This window comes from Melanotaenia boesemani, chromosome 9, assembly GCF_017639745.1.
Source record: "Melanotaenia boesemani isolate fMelBoe1 chromosome 9, fMelBoe1.pri, whole genome shotgun sequence".
Classification (NCBI taxonomy): Eukaryota; Metazoa; Chordata; class Actinopteri; order Atheriniformes; family Melanotaeniidae; genus Melanotaenia; species Melanotaenia boesemani.
In genome coordinates, this window is record NC_055690.1 from 1,747,214 (window position 1) to 1,770,204 (window position 22,991).

Consider the following 22,991-nt stretch of genomic DNA (forward strand, 5'->3'; position numbering starts at 1 on the left):
TCACTTCCGGTATCGTAGCTAGCTTTACGCTGCTTCAGTCTGGGGTGACGTTCCCTGCTGCTGCTTCACAGCGCTGATGGAAAAAGTCACAGCAGAGACTTGTGGATTTTTCCTGCCTCTTCGTATAAAAATGAAAGTTTTCTCTGTTATAGATGAGACAGGAGAGGAAATTTACACAAATGGTAACAAACTGGAAGCTGTGGTGCCATTTTACTGTCATGAAAACAAAGATCTGAAAATATATTAAATATAGATAAAATTTTGTTCTTTATTTACCTTTGATTACCAAAGCCCAGACAGGCCCTCTGAGGAGAGAAAAACATATTCTATGATCGAATTTTCCAAAAAGAATCATAATGATCCAGAGTTTGCTTAGGATGGCGAAAAGATGGACGTTAAGCTGCAGGAAATAAAAATGTAACAAAAAGTAATGAAACTAGCGTCTGGTGGGTTATTTCTGTGTTATAATAATGCTTCTTGGCAGTAAATGCTGTGGAAAGCCTGTTTATTTTCTTTTTAGAGTAACTTCATGCATTAAAATGGTTTCTGACTCAGCTGTTGCTGCCCTGCAGCTTCCCAAGGCTAGAAACCACTCATAACAACTGCTTTCCATCCTGGAGCCTTTCCAGCAGCATTTTACTTCATGCACCGCACCACTGGCTAGCAACTGGATAGCAACACTGGCCGTTTTACGTGCATCATGGTTGAATCCTCAAAGAAAAGCAAGAGGACATTACTGGAAGAGAAAGTGGGATGGAACACAGGACAAGAGTCAACATCAGCCTTTTACTGGATGCAGAAAGAAGAGACAGGATGCAAGACGGGTGCCGAGCTAGCCGTCGTTAGGCAGTGTGGATGTGAATGGAGCCAGGTTTGTAGGGAAATGCATTTGTGGGATGAGCAGGTGGAAAACCGGCCAGATCTTTTCTACCAATCTTCTCTCAGCTTAGTCTGCTGTTTTGAGCTTCTGGTACTCCCGGTGTTAACAAGCAGGTGTCTGACCAGCAGCACCTGGGTGTTATCTAAGTGTAGAGAAGATGTGGATACCACTGATGCACCAATAACATCTTCTGGTGGGGGCAGCGTCTTCCTCGCTGGAGGAAAGCTGAATGCAGAGAGATGAGGTTGTGCAACCAGTGGCGATCATACGTCCTTCCAGTCTATCACACTGCAAATGTATCAGCAAGCAGCTTTGGAACAACACAGAAATGATCCATCAGCCCTCATTTGCTGACTTTTCTGCTACATTTACATGTTTAACTGTTCGTTGTTGTTTCAGTGATGATGTTTTGTCAGAAACCTCCAGCCCTATCAGACATGTGAAGCAGTCAAAGAGCCTTTATCTAGAAGCAAAGCAGAGGGCTGATGGGGGGCTGGGGAAGGGAGGGTGCGGTTATAGCAGAGGGACCAGAGCTGGAAGATTATAAATAGTCTGCAAAAAGAGCCTGTAACCCCAGCTGTAGGCCACTTTACGTGAGCAGTTCAGGACCACAAAGCACTGCGACCAGCTCACATGAGCAGAAATGTATGAAAACAAAGAATGACAGCTCAGATAATCATTACAGAACTTGGCAAAATCCCTTTGCATGCATTCTTTTATGGTAAATCATACAATAATAAGGGAAATTATAACGATTTAGTCCCAAAATGAGACTGAATGTGATAAAACTGTCTCTAAATTTAAAGTTCTGGTTTGGCCTCCATAATGACCCTGGGCCAAGAGTTCACATACAGATAACAAGCACCAGTTTCAAATCTCTGCATCTCATACGACAGATACTGGGTTTATCATGGGAGTGGTGTAAGCCAGTGCAACACAGGAATGCATAATTATACGTCTCCAAACAACGGAAGGCTTTCATTACTGGCTCAGGAAGTCGGTGGCAGCCCGTGTGCTAAACTTATCCCCCGACGGACGGCAGCGTCAGCAGGCAACGATGCTGGGACAGGTCGCTGCCCCGGGCCAAGAAAAGGAGGAAGGTTTGCTTACAGCTGTACGAACACAAACACAAGCAGCTGCAAACGTTGCCTGGAGGCACGGAGGAATGAGATGCTGATAAAATCATGCAGCTGCAGGTCCAGCTGGGCAGCACTTTAATGCCTCCTACTAGCAACAAGGGGCAGAAACAAACTGTTCAACAGTTCCTCACATGGATTTAAAGGTGGTTTAATACCTGTAAATCAAGAGGATTCATTCACATTTTACTGTGCTAGAGCCGGAGACATAATCCCCACGGGACGAGCTGAAACTGGAACTTCACCAGGAAACTCGGTCTGGAGGTGGAGACGGCCGGTGTGTTTTCAATCAAAAGTTTAGGAATTTAAGGTTCACCTTGCTGAGTGAAAAACACTGAATACGACCCAAATTCCAAATATTGGTAAAACCAGAATCCCATCAGGTCACATTTTCTTCCCAGTAGAAGATCAACAAAATGACAGATGATGAAACGGAGACGTTTCACCATGAGATGGAAAATATGAGCTGACAGTGAATCTGATGCAAGAACACGTCTGGAAAAAGTAGTTCCAGGGCGATGTTCAGCATGGTGTAAAAAGTAGTTCCAGGGTGCTGTTCGGCACGGTGTAAAAAGTAGTTCCAGGGTGATGTTCAGCACGGTGTAAAGTATTTGAATCTTCTGATGATATTCTACACTGTAGATGGAGGATCTTCAAAGTCTGAGGAACATTTTTCTGAAATTGTTCCAGTTTTAGATCCAGTTTGTCTCAGATTGGTGAAGCTCTGTCCATCTTTCCATCTAAGAGACTCTGCCTCTCTGAAATGCTCCTTTTACACCAGTCATGTTACTGACCTGTTGCCAGGTAACCTGGTTAGTTGTCCAGTGCTCCTCCAGGTGTTTCTGGTTTGTACCAGGTACTTTTCCAGCCTTTTGTTGCTCCTGTTCCAACTTTTTCCAGACGTGTTGCTGCATCAGATTCACTATCAGCTTCTATCACTTCTTCACTATGACGTGTTATACAGTAAAACAACCTGTGGTAGGAACGATATGAGCGTCACAAAGTACCTGCACACAGTGTGTAGTCTCCAGTGGGAACTCCTCCCCCCTGGGGCATCATGCTCTTCATTCTGAAGGCTTCCTCAGGGTGGTTGAAGCGGAAGAAGGCCGACTGGCCGAAACACAGCATACAGCCTGGAAAGAAGCACAAATGTATATTTTCATTTTATTCCATGCAACTTTATGAACTATGAGACAAACAGTGAAAACATGACCCACTCAGAGAGAACTAGTGAGGTCTTAGAAGCTCATGTCCTGTAAAGTTATCAAATAAAGGCCCAGAAATGTGTCCAATAAATTAGTATCTATTGCTAAATATGAATCTTTAGCCAGGAGATAATTAGCTTATTTAGTAGCGTATTTAGAGAGCCAACTGAAGTTGATATGCAAAACAGGCCCATTTCTGTGTCTGCACACATCAAGCTGTTGAAGTTTGATGGACTTTGTTAGGCCCGAGTTTACACCCCAAAGAAAAAAAATCACGACTGAAAAGCTCACACAGAGCTGCAGACCGAATCCATGACAGGAAGATAAACTGATGAAAACATCCACAATGTGAAATTCTGAATTTTAGCTTGAAATGCCCACCTGGACACAAACAACCAGGAAGCAATAACAAGTGCATTAAAAACTCATTTTAAAAGAAATGACATAAAAACAAAGAAAAATCTAAAATAAACCAGATAAAATAGAAATAAAGTTCCAGTGTGGGGAATTAACAGCTGTTCTGATAAAAGGCAGCAAATAGAAAAGTTTTAACCCTGATGTAAAACTGCTGAGTCAGCAGACCTGCAGTTTTCTGGGAGTTTGTTCCACATGTGAGGAGCATAAAAGCTGAACGCTGCCTCTCCACGTTTAGTTCTGACTCTGGGAACAGAAAGTAGACCTGACCCTGATGACCTGAGAGATCTGGTTGGTCCATAACGAACCAGAAGATCCTGAATGGATTCTGGTCCTAAACCATTTATTATGATCTCCTTTCCTGGTCTTAGTGAGAACTGGAGTTATAGGATCTACTTTCCTGGTCTTAGTAAGAACTGGAGTTCTAGGATCTACTTTCCTGGTCTTAGTGAGAACTGGAGTTCTAGGATCTACTTTCCTGGTCTTAGTGAGGACTGGAGTTCTAGGATCTACTTTCCTGGTCTTAGTGAGAACTGGAGTTCTAGGATCTACTTTCCTGGTCTTAGTGAGGACTGTAGTTCTAGGATCTACTTTCCTGGTCTTAGTGAGAACTGGAGTTCTAGGATCTACTTTCCTGGTCTTAGTGAGGACTGGAGTTCTAGGATCTACTTTCCTGGTCTTAGTGAGAACTGGAGTTCTAGGATCTACTTTCCTGGTCTTAGTGAGGACTGGAGTTCTAGGATCTACTTTCCTGGTCTTAGTGAGAACTGGAGTTCTAGGATCTACCTTCCTGGTCTTAGTGAGGACTGGTGTTCTAGGATCTACTTTCCTGGTCTCAGTGAGAACTGGAGTTCTAGGATCTACTTTCCTGGTCTTAGTGAGGACTGGAGTTCTAGGATCTACTTTCCTGGTCTTGGTGAGGACTGGAGTACTAGGATCTACTTTCCTGGTCTTAGTGAGGACTGGAGTTCTAGGATCTACCTTCCAGGTCTTAGTGAGGACTGGAGTTCTAGGATCTACTTTCCTGGTCTTAGTGAGAACTGGAGTTATAGGATCTACTTTCCTGGTCTTAGTGAGGACTGGAGTTCTAGGATCTACTTTCCTGGTCTTAGTGAGGACTGGAGTTCTAGGATCTACCTTCCTGGTCTTAGTGAGGACTGGAGTTATAGGATCTACTTTCCTGGTCTTAGTGAGAACTGGAGTTCTAGGATCTACTTTCCTGGTCTTAGTGAGGACTGGAGTTCTAGCATCTACTTTCCTGGTCTTAGTGAGAACTGGAGTTCTAGGATCTACCTTCCTGGTCTTTGTGAGGGCTGGAGTTCTAGGATCTACTTTCCTGGTCTTAGTGAGGACTGGAGTTCTAGGATCCGTGGCTCCAGGATGGAGCCTTGGGGAACTCCGCAGGTTGTTTTGGTTCGCTCAGATTTATAGTTACCTATAGACACAAAGTAGTCCCTGTCTTTTAAACAGGACTCGAACCAGTTAACTGCAGAGCCAGAAAGTCCGACCCAGTTTTCCAGCCGGTCTAGTGAGATGTTCTGGTCGACCATGTCTAATGCAGCAATGAGATCCAGCAGTACCAGGACTGAAATGTTCCCGCTATCTGTGCTCAGGCGGATGTCTTTAAAGACCTGAACTAAAGCATCTCAGTGCTGTGGTGTGGCTGAAAACATGGCTGGTCGACATCAGAACAGGTATTTAGTGTCAGGAAGTTGTGTAGCTGCTGGGAGACAGTTTTTTCTAGAATCTGATTAAGAAAGGGGAGGTTTGATATCGGCCTGTAACTGCTCATGAGGGACGAGTCCAGGTTTTTCTTTTTCAGTAGTGGCTTGATGACGGCTGTTTTTAGGGTCTGAGGGAAGACGTCTGAAAGCAGAGACGTGTTTACAATCTGGAAGGTATCTAAGGCCATGCATCCTGAAACATTCTTAAAAACCCGGTTGGCAGGACGTCAAGACAGCAAGTGGTGGTTTTCAGATGGACAAGGATCTCATCCAGGTTTTTAGAACTGACTGGAGAAAAGTGTGTCCTGGTGTTCGTGTCTCTGAGTGGACACAGGGACATATGTCCTCCCCTGGCATGGAAGCACTGATTGGCTGCCTGGTTTTCTGGATGTAGTCAGTAAAGAAAGAAGCAAACTCATTCCAGGCCCGGTTTGGATAGAAGTTCTGGGTTACTGACACAGGAGGATCAGTTAGCCTGTCAACAGTAAACAAGGCTCGAGCTTTATTGCTGTTCTTAGCAATGATGTCAGAAAGAAAGAAAATTTCTCAGCTCCAGATTAGGAATCCTCAGTCTCTCTTCATAGATCTCATAGTGAACCTGCAGCTTTGTTTTCCATCACCTGCGTTCAGCTTTTCCACATTCTGGTTTTCCAGCTCTTACCAGCGTGGCATTTTTCCATGTGTCGTGTGAAAGGTTTCCACTCTCTTCTCCATCAATTACACCGGCCAGGTGCAATCTATCAGAGCTGACTGCACGGGGCTGACTGCAGGGATCTTTTTACCTCCCAACATGGCGGCGTAAACAATGACGCCACTGGGAATGGGCCATAGGCACCACCAGCATTTATAAGAGTCAAAAAGGTCCAGTTAGAGTTAAATGAGGGCTGGATCTCATTGATTTGTAGGCAGGTTTTAATACTGCAAACATACTAATGTTTTAATGAGATGACTGTGACTGGATTAACTGCCCTGCAGTTAAAGTGTTTCAAGAAACAAAAAACATTTTTACACTTTGGTCAAATATCAATGCAACAAACAAAATATATAAGTGACATTATTTTACCAGAAACTGTGAGAGGAGTGCCTGTCCTATCTGGGAAGCACGAGAGTAAATGTCCTTAATGAGTAAAATTCTCCAGTAAAATAAATAAGTGGTTGAGATGATGAAAGGCTGCTGGTTTACACGGTTAAGTAATCAGATGAGCCTCACCCTGATACCCTCTGCCTACAGGAAGAACATCCAATTAAGCAGATAAGACTTAAAATGCTGTTTCAGAGGATATTTCATCCCACAGTAAATCAAGTCAAGACACACCAAGTCTTTAAAAAAATAAATCATACATTTCAAAGGATACTCATTATGTTAGAAACGGGGCTAAATGTACCGAACCATACAGTCTCTGTCTCATAGCTGGTTTTACTGCTCAGACTTCCATCTGCATCCATGAACAACCCAACACAGCGAGTCTCCATGGAGATATCAATCCTGTCCTCTTATCCTCCGCTTTAAAATGTCAGAACTAATTCAGCCCTTTCATGTGCTGAGCTCAGCGACAGATAAGCAAACACTTGTTATGGCTTTCTCAATCTAGAGTCATTGTGTCTCCTGCTGAGGTTACAGGGGGGTAAGATCCCTTCATCAGGCCTGAGGACAGAAACCTCCCCATCCCACCGGAGGCCGAGATGATCTGCATTATAAACAGACGTACACGGACAGGTAGGGAGGAAAGCACCAGCTTACATCAGGAGATGAGAAACCATCACAGTGTGAGCTCTCATTTACCTTTATTCCAGGTAGCAACCCTGTAAACTAATCCAGCATCGTCTTCGTCCCGTCTCTCCTCCGAGATCTCCCCTAACGACGGCTAATCCGGCATCGTCTTCGTCCCGTCTCTCCTCCGAGATCTCCCCTAACGACGGCTAATCCGGCATCGTCTGAGTCCCGTCTCTCCTCCGAGATCTCCCCTAACGACAGCTAATCCGGGCATCGTCTTCGTCCCATCTCTCCTCCGAGATCTCCCCTAACGACGGTTAATCCGGCATCGTCTTCGTCCCGTCTCTCCTCCGAGATCTCCCCTAACGACGGCTAATCCGGCATCGTCTGCGTCCCGTCTCTCCTCCGAGATCTCCCCTAACGACGGCTAATCCGGCATCGTCTTCGTCCCGTCTCTCCTCCGAGATCTCCCCTAACGACGGTTAATCCGGCATCGTCTTCGTCCCGTCTCTCCTCCGAGATCTCCCCTAACGACGGTTAATCCGGCATCGTCTTTGTCTCGTCTCTCCTCCGAGATCTCCCCTAACGACGGCTAATCCAGCATCGTCTTCGTCCCGTCTCTCCTCCGAGATCTCCCCTAACGACGGCTAATCCAGCATCGTCTTTGTCTCGTCTCTCCTCCGAGATCTCCCCTAACGACGGCTAATCCGGCATCGTCTTCGTCCTGTCTCTCCTCCAAGATCTCCCCTAACGACGGCTAATCCGGCATCGTCTTCGTCCTGTCTCTTCTCCCAGATCTCCCCTAACGACGGCTAATCCAGCACAACTAAGCAGCCAATCCTCTACTTCCTGTTTACACTGACCTCTGTGTTCATATTCAAGGAGATATTTTCTGAATCGGCTCTATCACTGTGGAAACGGCATAAAATCCCAACATAAAATAAAAATTGCTTAGTCCTTCTAATATTAAGTAGCCTGGTGGTGTTTAATACCACTAAATTACTGGTACAGTAAATGCCACATGCCTATATTAGTCTAAATGCAGAACTTTGCTTATTTGGTTTAGAATTTCTTCCACTGACAGTACATAAGAGCTTCTACAGTTTTCCATCAGCATTCCATCAGTGGTCATGAAACGATCCTGAAACATCATGAAACGCTTAATTTTGGTCAGTATTTTCCACAGTTTGAAGTGTCTGACATTAGCCTATTTGCTGATGGAGGATAGAAACGATCACACCCCTGACTTCTATCAGCATGAAGATTAAGCCAGGCTCTCTCACAGACACACTCTTTAACACAACATGGCTTTAACGGGACATGAATCTGACACCAACGACCACGTCACGACTCATGCAGAGCTGGAGGATTTGGTCGGAGCTGTGCATGTCCGGCTTCCTCTCACCATCCAAAGACATGATGTTAGGTTACCTGGTCTCTCTACATCCTCCCTAGGAGTGAGTGTGAGTGGTTGTTTGTGTCTCTGTGTTGGCCCTGCGATGGACTGGCTACCTGTCCAGGTGTACCTGCCTTGCACGGTAATTAAAAGAATGAATGAATATATGTTAAAAAGTAAAATACATATAAAAAAAATTCCCAGGAAATCTGTGCTTCTCTGCTGGGACTGCTGCCCCTGGATGGATACACACCGACAGCAGTGGTTTTCCTGCCTGTCCAGGCCACAGAGGCTGCTCGAGGGATGAGGGAGGACTTCTCTCCTCTTCCTCATGCTCTTGGCACACACTGCTGGCAGCCGACACTGGCTGACTGACTCCTCTGCTGCCCCGTGAGAGGCCGACCTGCCATCTCAGCACCGTCCTGAATCATTATGTGTGTGGTCGCTGATGACAGAGAGGCTACACGGGACCAGCACACAATGACTCAGCAAAAAAGAACTCATACTCACAAAAACACATGCTCATTCAGAAGCAGTGGCAAGCGTACCATTCAGCTCTCTGGTACGGCACTGGTGAGGAAAATACCACAGGAAGCAGTGGATGCAGCGTTTCCCCTACACTGCCTCAGCAGTGGTGGACCTTTCTTCCGCTGAGAGGAAAGCTAACTGCAGATAAGCTGCTTTAGATTTCACAAGCTGAATAGTCATTCCAACATGGTGTTTCCAATAAGGGGCGCAAGGTAAACACCTGGCGCGTGTAAGTGATACAAGCAAGTAAACTAGTAGTAAAAACACACGTTGCGAGGAGGCCTTTCTGCACTGCGAGGGAATAACAGTGTTTGCTACCAGAGAATCACCCTTATAAAAGCCCATCAATTCACTGTGGACACGTGTGGACCAATGTCCTCACGGCGCTGACCAGCGCACTCTCAATTCTGTCCCTGCAGGCTCGGCTAAACAGTCCTCGCTCGCTCCAGTTTTGACACTCTGGAAGTGGAGACTGTGGTTAATGTATCCTCTGATTTCCAGTCGATAACAGAGCGACATTAGAAAGAACTTCTCACAGTGTCAACACTGTAGAGACCACATTAGAACAGCCCCAATAAAGTGTCATAGCTCAGCACTTTCCCTATAAAGTGCTATGGGGGGACCGTTTTCCCTGCCGCACCACTCAACCTGCAGCAGGAAGTCGTTAGAGGGAGGGACCGTTTTCCCTGCCGCACCACTCAACCTGCAGCAGGAAGTCGTTAGAGGGGGGGACCGTTTTCCCTGCCGCACCACTCAACCTGCAGCAGGAAGTCGTTAGAGGGGGGGACCGTTTTCCCTGCCGCACCACTCAACCTGCAGCAGGAAGTCGTTAGAGGGGGGGACCGTTTTCCCTGCTGCACCACTCAACCTGCAGCAGGAAGTCGTTAGAGGGGGGGACAGTTTTCTCTGCCGCACCACTCAACCTGCAGCAGGAAGTCGTTAGAGGGGGGGACAGTTTTCCCTGCCGCACCACTCAACCTGCAGCAGGAAGTCGTTAGAGGGGGGGACAGTTTTCCCTGCCGCACCACTCAACCTGCAGCAGGAAGTCGTTAGAGGGGGGGACCGTTTTCCCTGCCGCACCACTCAACCTGCAGCAGAAAGTCGTTAGAGGAGGGGACCGTTTTCCCTGCCGCACCACTCAACCTGCAGCAGGAAGTCGTTAGAGGAGGGGACCGTTTTCCCTGCCGCACCACTCAACCTGCAGCAGAAAGTCGTTAGAGGAGGGGACCGTTTTCCCTGCCGCACCACTCAACCTGCAGCAGGAAGTCGTTAGAGGAGGGGACCGTTTTCCCTGCCGCACCACTCAACCTGCAGCAGAAAGTCGTTAGAGGAGGGGACCGTTTTCCCTGCCGCACCACTCAACCTGCAGCAGAAAGTCGTTAGAGGAGGGGACCGTTTTCCCTGCTGCACCACTCAACCTGACCAATGTTTCGCCACCGCTACGGACCCTGTGGTCAAGCCACACCATAGAGCCATATATAAATGTTGCGCTATATTTTATTGACACGGAGTTCAACGTGAAAACAAAATGTCTCCAAACTCATTTTTTTCCAGATCACACCGAGCAGAATGTAGCTGCTGGTCTGAGACAAACTATAGCTATGTGGACCTGGTGGAAAGAAACTAGTCTGTATTACCACAGACAAGCTTCAAATGTCACGCTGACTGACGCTGTGTGATTTTCTGACAAATTATTGCGATAAGCGATAATGTCAATATAATGAAAATGCCATAATAATGCAAGTACACCCTTTCAAAGATCAATAAACTTTAATTTCTAAAGAAGAAGAAGAAATTTTAAATAACAAAACAAAAACAATAAATAGAACGGCCTCTCAGCCTCATTAACAATGATAGGTATGATGTGATAGTGTGATAGATAGTAAAGTCTGTTCTGTAAACAAAACTGCCTTTCAAAAAATATATAAAAAAATATTAAACATGGGGCCCAGACAGGGAAACCCGGCAAAACAGCCAGTTAGTACCATTGTATTAAAAAAACTAGAAAAAAATATACTCTGCATTGTTGCTGTTTGTGAAGCTGAAATATTTCCCTCATTGCTGTCAGACTGATCTATGAGCACGGGAGTCATTATTACTCCTGTCCTGTCCCACTCCCACAGAAAAAATCCTGTCCCGTCCCAATCCCGATAAAATCACACCCGATCCCACCCCACTCCCATTTTTAAAAATGTATTTAGTCTTTAGGCAATACATTGAATTTGATTAAACGTTCTCACCCTTCTTTTTTAGACCAGCTGCTAAGTGTTTTTAGCTTTTTGTTAAGAGGTCAATTAAATTATAAACAACAACAAAAAAAAAATAAAAAAAATAAGGAGGAACAACAATAAAACAGTACATGGTTCACAGCATGTCCACCATGGTTAAATAAACCCAAACAGAACATATAAAGTTGTATTTCACTCATTTCTAAATGTCATTAACTAAACATGTTTTACAGTGTTAAAAACTGTTGTGAAGTTCATTAAAATGTCCGCCTTTTCTAACCAGTTCTGCCAACCTAACAGACACGTCATTACCTCTAACTTTGCGCTGTAAATCATTTAATCAGTTTGCTAACGCCATTCCTTTCCTTATTTCAATTCCAGCAGGGAAGCAGCGGTCGGAAAGCAGTGTTGGCTTCTGGGTAGTGTAGTTCTTTTTATACTTGGTTACAGTATGACTACAAAATGGCGGAGGCTGTTTTTTTTTTTTTTTTGGTTGGTTCCCACTCCCGTCTGCTCCCGTTACCTGTTTATCCTGTACCATCCCAATCACATGATTAATAGTAACATTGACCCCAATCCCGTGGGAATCCCGCGGGAATCCCGTGACCCATGGGAATCCTAAAAAAATGTCAGCCTCTAATGAGCAGTGAGTGAACCACTGCTGCAACACAATGCTGCGACTCACCGCTGCTGCGACTCAACGCTGCTGCGACTCACCGCTGCTGCAGTGAAGCGACTCTTTGACGAGATGCTGCGCTTTTTTTTTTTTTTTTACACATGCCGGGACACCGGCCCAAAAGTAATGCGGCCCACTGTGAATCCTCCCGAACCTCCAGACTAGCCAGCATTGCTCTTGTTGAGAAATCTGAGGTTTAGCGTGAGAAGTCACTCAAGTGCGTGAGTCTCATGGCCAATGCGAGTTGGCAGCCCTGTAAAACAAATGCGTAATTATGACACGAGAGAGATCACGCCGCAAGAAACAAGAGCGTTCAGTGGAGATACTCCACAGTGAAACCTGTTGTCATACACAGTCAGTGGTAACGTAAGAAAGAAAAAGAAAAAACTAATAAAAATGATCACGGCTGGCAAACTTGTCGCATTCATTTTTCTTACCGTGCAATTAATTGACTTATTGCTTATCGCGACAGAGCATGTTGACTTTAATCAACTCACCTCCATCTTTTTCTCTCTCTCTCTCTAAAAGAACCGGCTGACCCTGGCTAAGTGTGTTGGTATCTGTTCAGAGCCAGCGGTTCCCAAACATCTCAGGATCACTTCCCTCAACGGCTGAGCTCAGCAAAACGAGCTGCGGTGGAAACTTAATCGAGGGCTGAGCTTCCAACTCTGTCCTGCAGGAAAACATGACGCACGGTGGGCCTCGTGATCACAACTCCATCAGGTCCTTTGGGTACAAACAAGACAGTGATGTCAAATAGAGAGGCGCGAGTGGAGGCATGGAAAAAATAAAAAACACAAACCAGCCATTTAGAGTGATTTCCTGAGTCTTCTATCCCAGGGAAACAATCCAGCTGAATGACTCTCCAGGAGCATCAGTGGCTTCATCAACCTGAGTGCAATCTGAGTAATACTGCATGGACAGCAGCTGTCAGACATGTCCTCAAGAGTGTCCGACAGCAGCCAGCCTTCAGCACAATCTGCACTCATCAACCCCTCTACCTGCACACTCTTCCATATGGCCTCAGATCAGGAAGGACACGAGCCATAGAGATCAGCACCACCTTCCCACAAGGACACCGTCACCATCTCTGATGAAGATGCAGGATCTAACTAAGTGGATTAAAGAGCAGAAAGTGCAGCTCAGAGAGGAAGCAGTCCTCAAGGTGAAGAGTCAAGCTGATGATGCTGATTTAAATCAGGAGCAAACACAGCAGCGACTTTAAGTTGAAAAGCAACCCCGGCTATTAGCACACTTTTAGCACACCTAAACACGTAGTTATTGCCCTGTTCTAATAAAACCAACTGTTTCTTACACATAAAAATTATAATTACATAAAAAAATGTATACTTTACTACGTTTCTGAACTACAGAGGTTGCCATTATTTTTCTTGTGCAATGCATTCTGGGAGATGACGTGTAAGGGTCACGCTTTAGACAAAAAGGCAGATGTGACTTGCTTGTGGCAAGTTTTTCTTCTTCAACTGTGGATCCACATCAGCAATGCTGCACTGAGCTGCTCTTGGTTTCAGTTTCCAGCAATGTGAGGCTTTGCTGCTTTCTGAGCTAGGAGAGGAGAGCTGAAGGTTGAAGTCCGTGGACAGAGCACAACTTTTCAATAACCCACGTTTATGTTCTCCACACTTCTCCTCTCTCCAACCCTAACCCCCCTTAATAACCACAGATGCTAACAGCGCTAACAGGGCTGGCAGGTAAACGAAGGCTGAAACCAGCAACGGAATAAAAGCAAGACGCCGGACCGCAGTCCAGGATGGGGGCTAAAAATCCAGAGAGAACCGCCAGCGTCCATGTTGTCCCAGCGTCCATGTTCTCCCAGCTTCCATGTTCCCGCAGCGTCCATGATGCCCCAGCGTCCATGTTGCCCCAGCGTCCATGTTCCCGCAGCGTCCATGTTCCCGCAGCGTCCATGATGCCCCAGCGTCCATGTTGCCCCAGCGTCCATGTTGCCCCAGCGTCCATGTTCTCCCAGCTTCCATGTTCCCGCAGCGTCCATGATGCCCCAGCGTCCATGTTGCCCCAGCGTCCATGTTGTCCCAGCGTCCACGTTCTCCCAGCTTCCATGTTCTCCCAGCCTTCACGTTCCCGCAGCGTCCATGTTGCCCCAGTGTCCATGTTGTCCCAGCGTCCATGTTGTTGCAACGTCCATGTTGTTGCAACGTTCACGTTCTCGCAGCGTCCATGTTGTCCCAGCGTCCATGTTGTTGCAACGTCCATGTTGTTGCAACGTTCACGTTCTCGCAGCGTCCATGTTGTCCCAGCGTCCATGTTGTTGCAACGTCCATGTTGTTGCAACGTTCACGTTCTCGCAGCCTCCACGTTCTCCCAGCCTTCACGTTCCCGCAGCGTCCATGTTGTCCCAGCGTCCATGTTGTTGCAACGTCCATGTTGTTGCAACGTTCACGTTCTCGCAGCCTCCACGTTCTCCCAGCCTTCACGTTCCCGCAGCGTCCATGTTGCACCAGTGTCCATGTTGTCCCAGCGTCCATGTTGTTGCAACGTTCACATTCTCGCAGCACCCATGTTGTTCCAGCGTCCACGTTTCTCAACGTCCACGTTCTCGCAGCCTCCACGTTGTCCCAGCCTCCACGTTCTCGCAGCGTCCATGTTGTCCCAGCGTCCATGTTGTTGCAACGTTCACGTTCTCGCAGCGTCCATGTTGTCTCAGCCTCCACTTTCTCGCAGCGTCCATGTTGTCTCAGCGTCCATGTTGTCCCAGCGTCCATGTTGTTGCAACGTTCACATTCTCGCAGCGTCCATGTCGTCCCAGCCTCCACGTTCTCGCAGCGTCCATGTTGTCCCAGCGTCCATGTTGTTGCAACGTTCACGTTCTCGCAGCGTCCATGTTGTCCCAGCGTCCATGTTGTAGCAACGTCCATGTTGTTGCAACGTTCAAGTTCTCGCAGCGTCCATGTCGTCCCAGCCTCCACGTTCTCGCAACGTCCATGTTGTCCCAGCGTCCATGTTGTTGCAACGTCCACATTCTCGCAGCGTCCATGTTGTCCCAGCGTCCATGTTGTCCCAGCGTCCATGTTGTTGCAACATCCATGTTGTTGCAACGTTCACGTTCTCGCAGCGTCCATGTTGTCCCAGCGTCCATGTTGTTGCAACGTTCACGTTCTCGCAGCCTCCACGTTGTCCCAGCCTCCACGTTCTCGCAGCGTCCATGTCGTCCCAGCGTCCATGTTGTCCCAGCGTCCATGTTGTTGCAACGTTGACATTCTCGCAGCGTCCATGTTGTCTCAGCCTCCACTTTCTCGCAGCGTCCACGTTCTCCCAGCTTCCATGTTCTCCCAGCCTTCACGTTCCCGCAGCGTCCATGTTGCCCCAGCGTCCATGTTTCCCAACGTTCACATTCTCGCAGCACCCATGTTGTCCCAGCCTCCACGTTCTCGCAACGTCCATGTTGTCCCAGCGTCCACGTTTCCCAACGTCCACGTTCTCGCAGCCTCCACGTTGTCCCAGCCTCCACGTTGTCCCAGCCTCCACGTTCTCGCAGTGTCCATGTTGTCCCAGCGTCCATGTTGTCCCAGCGTCCATGTTGTTGCAACGTTCACGTTCTCGCAGCGTCCATGTTGTCTCAGCCTCCACTTTCTCGCAGCGTCCATGTTGTCTCAGCGTCCATGTTGTCCCAGCGTCCATGTTGTTGCAACGTCCATGTTGTTGCAACGTTCACGTTCTCGCAGCGTCCATGTTGTCCCAGCGTCCACATTCTCGCAACGTCCATGTTGTCCCAGCGTCCATGTTGTAGCAACGTCCATGTTGTTGCAACGTCCATGTTGTCTCAGCGTCCATGTTGTCCCAGCGTCCATGTTGTTGCAACGTCCATGTTGTTGCAACGTTCACGTTCTCGCAGCGTCCATGTTGTCCCAGCGTCCACATTCTCGCAACGTCCATGTTGTCCCAGCGTCCATGTTGTAGCAACGTCCATGTTGTTGCAACGTTCATGTTCTCGCAGCGTCCATGTCGTCCCAGCCTCCACGTTCTCGCAACGTCCATGTTGTCCCAGCGTCCATGTTGTCCCAGTGTCCATGTTGTTGCAACGTCCATGTTGTTGCAACGTCCATGTTGTTGCAACGTCCATGTTGTTGCAACGTTCACGTTCTCGCAGCGTCCATGTTGTCCCAGCGTCCATGTTGTCCCAGCGTCCATGTTGTTGCAACGTACATGTTGTTGCAACGTTCACGTTCTCGCAGCGTCCATGTTGTCCCAGCGTCCATGTTGTTGCAACGTTCACGTTCTCGCAGCCTCCACGTTGTCCCAGCCTCCACTTTCTCGCAGCGTCCATGTTGTCCCAGCGTCCATGTTGTCCCAGCGTCCATGTTGTTGCAACGTCCATGTTGTTGCAACGTCCATGTTGTTGCAACGTTCACGTTCTCGCAGCGTCCATGTTGTCCCAGCGTCCATGTTGTTGCAACGTTCACGTTCTCGCAGCCTCCACGTTGTCCCAGCCTCCACTTTCTCGCAGCGTCCATGTTGTCCCAGCGTCCATGTTGTTGCAACGTCCATGTTGTTGCAACGATCACGTTCTCGCAGCGTCCATGTTGTCCCAGCGTCCATGTTGTCCCAGCGTCCATGTTGTTGCAACGTCCATGTTGTTGCAACGATCACGTTCTCGCAGCGTCCATGTTGTCCCAGCGTCCATGTTGTTGCAACGTCCATGTTGTTGCAACGATCACGTTCTCGCAGCGTCCATGTTGTCCCAGCGTCCATGTTGTCCCAGCGTCCATGTTGTCCCAGCCTCTATTTTCTCGCAGAGTCTTACAGTCCTACTTTCATGTCTACAGGCATGTAAACATCATGTGACAGTTACACTCAGCTGTGAAGTCACATCTTCAAACCTCATAAACTAATTTGCATAAATGAAAGTCAGACAAAAAAACCACAGAGGACAGAAATCATCAATTCTGGCTCGTCACAAAAAACCCCTAAATGAGACTAATCCCTTCTGTTCAAAACTTCATTAAGCCTTTAAAGCCCGACAAACAACGACATAATGGGTTGAAAAGTCTTTATTTGGCCTTTCAACAACATGTAACAGGAAATAATTTGCATATCTGTGCTTTTGGTCATCGTTTGATACGACTGAATTATTGTAGTTCACCGGGCAAAAGACACGTATCGGATTGTGAACAGAGTTTTAAGCAAAGTTTTACCATAAAATAATGCAACAGGTCTCACAAACTGTATATAAATTCTAACAATATCCAAAACCGTTATATTTATACATTTTTATTGTAAATTTCAGCTTTAAAAAAATCTTTGAGACGTTTCCATGCTAAAGCATGAATGAACTTTCATTCCCTTTTTCTTGTTTCAGTCATCGTCATGAAAAGATATCCAATAAACTTGCACTATTTTTAGAGCTGATACCAGTATTTTTATTTCCAACCCCCTATTCTAGAAGCGTACCTGCACGATACCTGAAACTGAGATTTGCATTTGAAAAAAAAGACAAATCTAATGAAATTCAGGAAGTTTTAACACAACTGTTGACCGGATGCCAGAGCTGACAGACATGAATCCCTGTTAATGTTCGTGTGGGACCACTCTGGCCAATTACACTTTATATTAAATCATACCTTCAGGGTACTGTGGCTGAGCTTGAAATATGAAATAAATCCAAATATTCCATCACCTCCGTACATACGGGTGTTTCTTTTCCCTCTCTCACCTCCCTCTGCCTCACCATAATAACCACATTAAATCTTTCCAGTGTGTCAGCTTATGTATTTCCCAGAAGATTAGATGAGAGGATCCAGAGGTGGTTGGTACTGAGAACACTTCACATTGTAGCAGGATGAGTTCATCCACAGTTTGTTCAAATGTGCGTGTGACAAAGAACTGCTGTTATATATAAAAATATCTGTGCAGCAGCAGCACGTTATACACAGCCAGGCTCATGACTCGACTTCCTACAGGAGACACTGGTCCATTCATAGTATGGAAACGCTGTTAAAGCTACTTATGATCCTGTTTTTGAGCTTAGAGCTCAGTTCTGCATTTGATCACAATATCTGAACAGAGAGTCTGTACAAGGTTACTGGGATGAACTGGTTCAAGTCATATTTATCAGAAAGATTGTGTTGTCTTATGTCTTCCTCAGAGTTCTGTGTTGGGACCATTTCTGTGTCCATTCTTGAGCAGATTATCTGTCTATTAAGCCAGAAGATCCTAATCAATCAGGTAAAACCCAGACCTGCATTATGGAGATAAACCTGTAGCTGGATAACCTGTAGCTCCGGACATTTACAAAGAAAGAGAAAATTTAGTGAGCATGGGTGTAAAATTGGGTATGGACATTAGAAGGGACAGCAGCAGGGCTCTCAATCTGCAACCTGGTGCTGTAAAGTCCCGCTTTATGACCCATTTCAGCTGTTCTGATTGGCTCTGAGCTTTCATTTCCTGCTAATGTGATTGGCTGTCACTGCTGTCACTCACTCTGTAGGAAGAGCTATCCCTACTTCCAAAGCAAGAGGTTGTGTGTTATAGTCAGAATATCAGGAGCAAAGAAACAGAAGGACACCACGATCTGAATCCACTGGAGCGATGGCGTGAAGAGCTACGAGGACGCCAGAGCAGCCAGCGATCTGCAAGAGAGGGGACGCGTGGAGACACCGGGGCCTCAAACAAGATTCAACAAAGTGCACGAAGGCCGGCGACCCGATCAACCCAGGGATGGAAACGACTGAAAAATGGCAGCACACCGATCAATACCACATAATGAGAGAAAGAGAATACTTAGGTTTGAGAGAAAAGTGTGATTAGGATTGATTAAAATCTCACACTAGAGTGTGGAGCAACACATGCAGGTAACAAATCAAAAAAAGAGTGACTGATAATAATAAATAACAACATGAGTATTATATTTATACTGCTTCGTTTACATACAATAGATCACTGGGGAGAAGTCTTTATTCAGTATTTATGTTGGACTTTTCGAGGCTTACAGGACATCCAAGATCAGGGTGTATGGACAGGTCTAGGGTTGAGCCCTCATAGAGGTTGGGGACTCCTCATCAACCCACTAACAGGGACTCGGATGTGGAGACAAAAACCTGCATATGGAAGTCACAATGTTGTTTTGTCATGTGTGTAGGTTTTTTTTATGTGGGAAATCTGATTTACATGATGACATTAGGGCTGCAACTAATGACTATTCTGATGGTCGATTAGTCACCGACTATTAAAACGACTACTCGACCAATCGGATTTTGTATCTCATGATTATTATAAATGGATCTTATTTCACTTTCAGCTTTGAAATCTTGCATGAGGTTGTTATGTAAGTCCGACGTGCCTCCTCTTTAAATGTTTGAGCGTTGCAGACGTACTTCCGTGGTACACAAGGTCCACTTTACAAACCTCACATGTATTGAATTTATTTTGTAAGTTTAACGTGAAGTTATCCCACACTTTTAACGATCTCTGCTGCGGTTTTCCTCCCTGGTCCGCCACCATATTTTTCCCCTGGCGGACTTTATTGCGCATGTGCAACTCTCAGCAGAGATAAAAATAGAAGACGATGTCTCACTCTGTAGTTTTTTTTGTTTGTTTTTTTTGCCAAACAATAGTCCACGGTTAAATACGTTGTCGACTATTTTTATTGTCGACTATTGTCAACAACGTCGACTAATCGTTGCAGCCCTAGATGACATACGATGGTGTAAAAGTCAACGTGCACGGACTGAAGACGCCTATAAAAAGAGTAAAAGCCATGGCAAGACTCCAAAAGAAAGGCACAAATTAGTTTTGTTCAGGGAACACGCCTGTTCATTAAAGAAATTTGCCTTTCAGGATTTCTTTGAGGGGCTGACATATTGATCACTAATTCAGTAAAATAAAAAAAAAGGGAGGGCTGCACGGTGGTGTGGTGGTTAGCACCGCAGCCTCACAGCAAGAAGGTTGCTGGTTCGAATCTCGGCTGGGGGGGAGGTTCGAACCTTGAGGGCGGTGGCCTTTCTGTGTGGAGTTTGCATGTTCTCCCCGTGTATGCGTGGGTTCTTTCCGGCTTCCTCCCACCGTCCAAAGACATGCATGTTAGGTTAATTGATAACTCTAAATTCTCCCTAGGAGTGTGTGTGGTTGTTTGTCCCTGTGATGGACTGGTGACCTGTCCAGGTGTACCCTGGTTCTCACCTGTTAATGCTGGGATAGGCTCCAGCTTACCACGACCCGTAATGGACCAAGTGGTACAGAGAATGAATGAATTTTAAAAACATATAGTGACAAAGAAGGAAGGTATGTCATAGTTAAAGGATAGATAATGTGATGGTTGATTCAAGACACTATTTAATAAATTAGCTCTACAATCAGAGGGTGTATGTGTGGGAGTGATTTCAAGGCAATAGTGAACCACAAATTGGACACGTCTAGCCTAAAACAACAAAAGCATCAGAAAACCAGGATGTTAAAGGTTCATATGGAAGAAATGGAGCTGGTAGATGTCTCAACCCAGGTAGGAAAGATTAGACATATTACTTACAAACATAGGGTTTACACCAGAGTAATAAACAACGCGGAGCAGACGTCAAAGACCATAACCCAGTGACCCTGAACCTGCATTTAAATCCCAGGAAGAGAAGCTATAAATATAGGAATACTCGGGGAAAGTTAATGGCAAAAACTGCATCAATAAAGAAAAAAAACCTAGAAACAATCAGGATGAACTTAGAAAACTAGAGATAAAATTTTAAAATACAAATGAACAAGCCATCTACAACCACATTAAAAAAATCCCCAAAAAAATAGATGACAGAACTTTTATTTTTAAAACAGACCTATTATGAGACGGGACCAAGAGCATCCAAAGTCCTAGCAAGACACACCAGAAAACAAAGGGAAAAGATGTTGGTACACAGAATTAAAGATCCTAAAAGACTTCCGCTCTAGCAGCTGCATGGAGTAGTCGTACTAGCCTGCACTTCCTGACTTTATAACTTGTATGTGGTTATTACATTATTTCAAGCTTATTCTTAGTGTACAGTGGCCTTCACTGTACCATGCAGTCTGTCTGTTTTAATTTCTTTTTATTTTGTTTTTGAAAATGTCTAAGAAATCAGGTTGAACACAAACGGGAAGATCTTGCTGGCTCCATAATGGTGTTGCTAACAATGGAGCTAGCCGAACACAAAGCGGTGCTCCTGGCAGAGTTAGGGAGATGTATGCCAGACTTGAATCTAAACTGGATACTTTCCAGATCACCATTAACGACCTTCAACACTGTTTTGCCAGACTGTAGGAGTTTGCGGACTCTGCTGACAGCGACTGGTATGATGCTCAGTCAAAGCTTACGGCTCTGCTAGCGGACAACGCTAGGTCGAAGGCTAAGCTAACGGACCTCGAGGGCAGAAGCCGGTGTACTAATGTTCGCATTATGGGCCTTCCAGAGAAAATCAAGGGTCCCCAACCAACTGCGTTTTTCTTCCGGTTGCTTCTTGAGTTGCTTGCGAAGGATATATTGACATCGCCGCCTGAACTGGATTGGGCCCATCACTCCCTGGCTACTAAGCCGGGCCCCTCACAGCGACCACGTTCCATGGTTAGATGTTTCCACCGATTTCAGCCAGGGAGCCAGTGGCGCGTGCGGCCCGAAGACTTCGGGGTAAGCTAAAATATAAAGATCTTTGAGGACTACTGCCTGGACATGTTGGAGCACAGCGCCAAATGTTGAGATGACATGAGGGAGCTATACAACATCAGCCTCAAGCCAGCTTTTCGCTACCCAGCTAAACTTTTCATCGTTACACAGGGTAGCTCAAGAAGCTACAGATTTAATCACATCTCGTTCTTTCCCGGTTCACGCGGAGTCAGAGCCTGCTGATTCCTGCCAGATGGAGGTGGATGAAGCTGGGGATGGGTGAAATATATCTTTGTTACTGTGCAGCTGTCCTTATAACGCCCCCCCCCCCCCCCCTTTTTTTTTTTTTTAGGTTAAATGGCTAATACCATAGCTCTATGTTGTCTCCTATGTTACCTTTAAGGGCTGTTTCTACATGACATGCGCAGCGTTTTTTGCTTTTTTTTGCTACTATATAGTATCTATGATTGTAGCTTCTTGGTTTAAAATGGCTGCAGTTTCCTGCCGTATTTTCTGGATTTGATGAATGATCGCTCGGGGGCCATTATGGCATGTGTTTTCATTTTTTATTTGTCTATTTTGTTGTTTGGATTTAGGGCTGTTGCACATAAGAAAGTCTTACTGGTGTTATATTTAGCACCATAGTGCAATGGACACTCAATTTTGTTTTTCATATGGGAGTAACTCTAGTCGCGGGGTGTATTTGGGATATGCATGTTTGTCTGTCTGTGGGACCTCCCCCATCTATATAGGGATTCTGTTTTTTTGTTTGTTTGTTTGTGTGTTTTGTTTCCCTCTCTCCCCTCTTCCTCCAGTCTTCTACAGCTTTGGAACCGACTCCTACCTTTTGGTTCTTTGTTTTTTAAGGTATGTATGATATGAGTGGTAGAGTGAGGTTTATCTCTTGTAATGTGAAGGGACTGAAGAGTGCCATTAAATTGGGAAGAATCCTGGCCCACTTGTAACAAGGTGAAGGGTGACATACACTTTATACAAGAAACACATCTATGTAACAGGGAGGTGGTGAGACTTAAAAAGAAATGGGTTGGGCAGGTGTTCCACTTCACATTTAACGGTTCAGCCAGAGGCACCACAATAGTGATTCGTAAAGATTTTCCCTTTGTTCCTGCTTCAGATCCCAACGGTAGGTATGTAATGGTCTCTGAGATGTTCCCATTTTAGTGATCTATGTTTATGGGCCTAATTGGGATGATTACCATTTTGTGACAAGGTTATTTACATCCTTTCCTGATCTGGAGAACCACCATAAAATTATGGGCGGTGATTTCAATTTCGTATAAGACCCACTGCTAGACAGGTCGTCAACTAAGGTTGTCTCTTTGACCAAATCGGCTAAGTCGCTACTAACTCTTTCACGACAGTTTCACCTGACAGATCCTTGGAGGTATAAATTTCCTGAGACTAAAGCGTTCTCCTTTTTTTTCGAATGTCCACCACTCTTACACTCGCATTGACTTCTTTTTATTGAACA

General features: G+C 45.9%; 1 protein-coding gene across 9 annotated transcripts in view; it reads right to left on the minus strand.

Annotated features, from left to right (window-relative positions):
• phldb1b (pleckstrin homology-like domain, family B, member 1b) overlaps positions 1-22,991 on the minus strand; it is a 125,058-nt gene that overhangs the window by 66,810 nt on the left and 35,257 nt on the right. For 8 of the 9 annotated variants that reach the window (XM_041995655.1, XM_041995646.1, XM_041995651.1 and 5 more), the window contains one exon: positions 3,024-3,149. In XM_041995655.1, the coding sequence (XP_041851589.1) occupies positions 3,024-3,149 (126 nt within the window). Of the gene's footprint in view, positions 1-3,023; positions 3,150-12,398; positions 12,477-22,991 lie in introns of those variants that run through there. The other variant, XM_041995647.1, reaches the window with a different exon arrangement.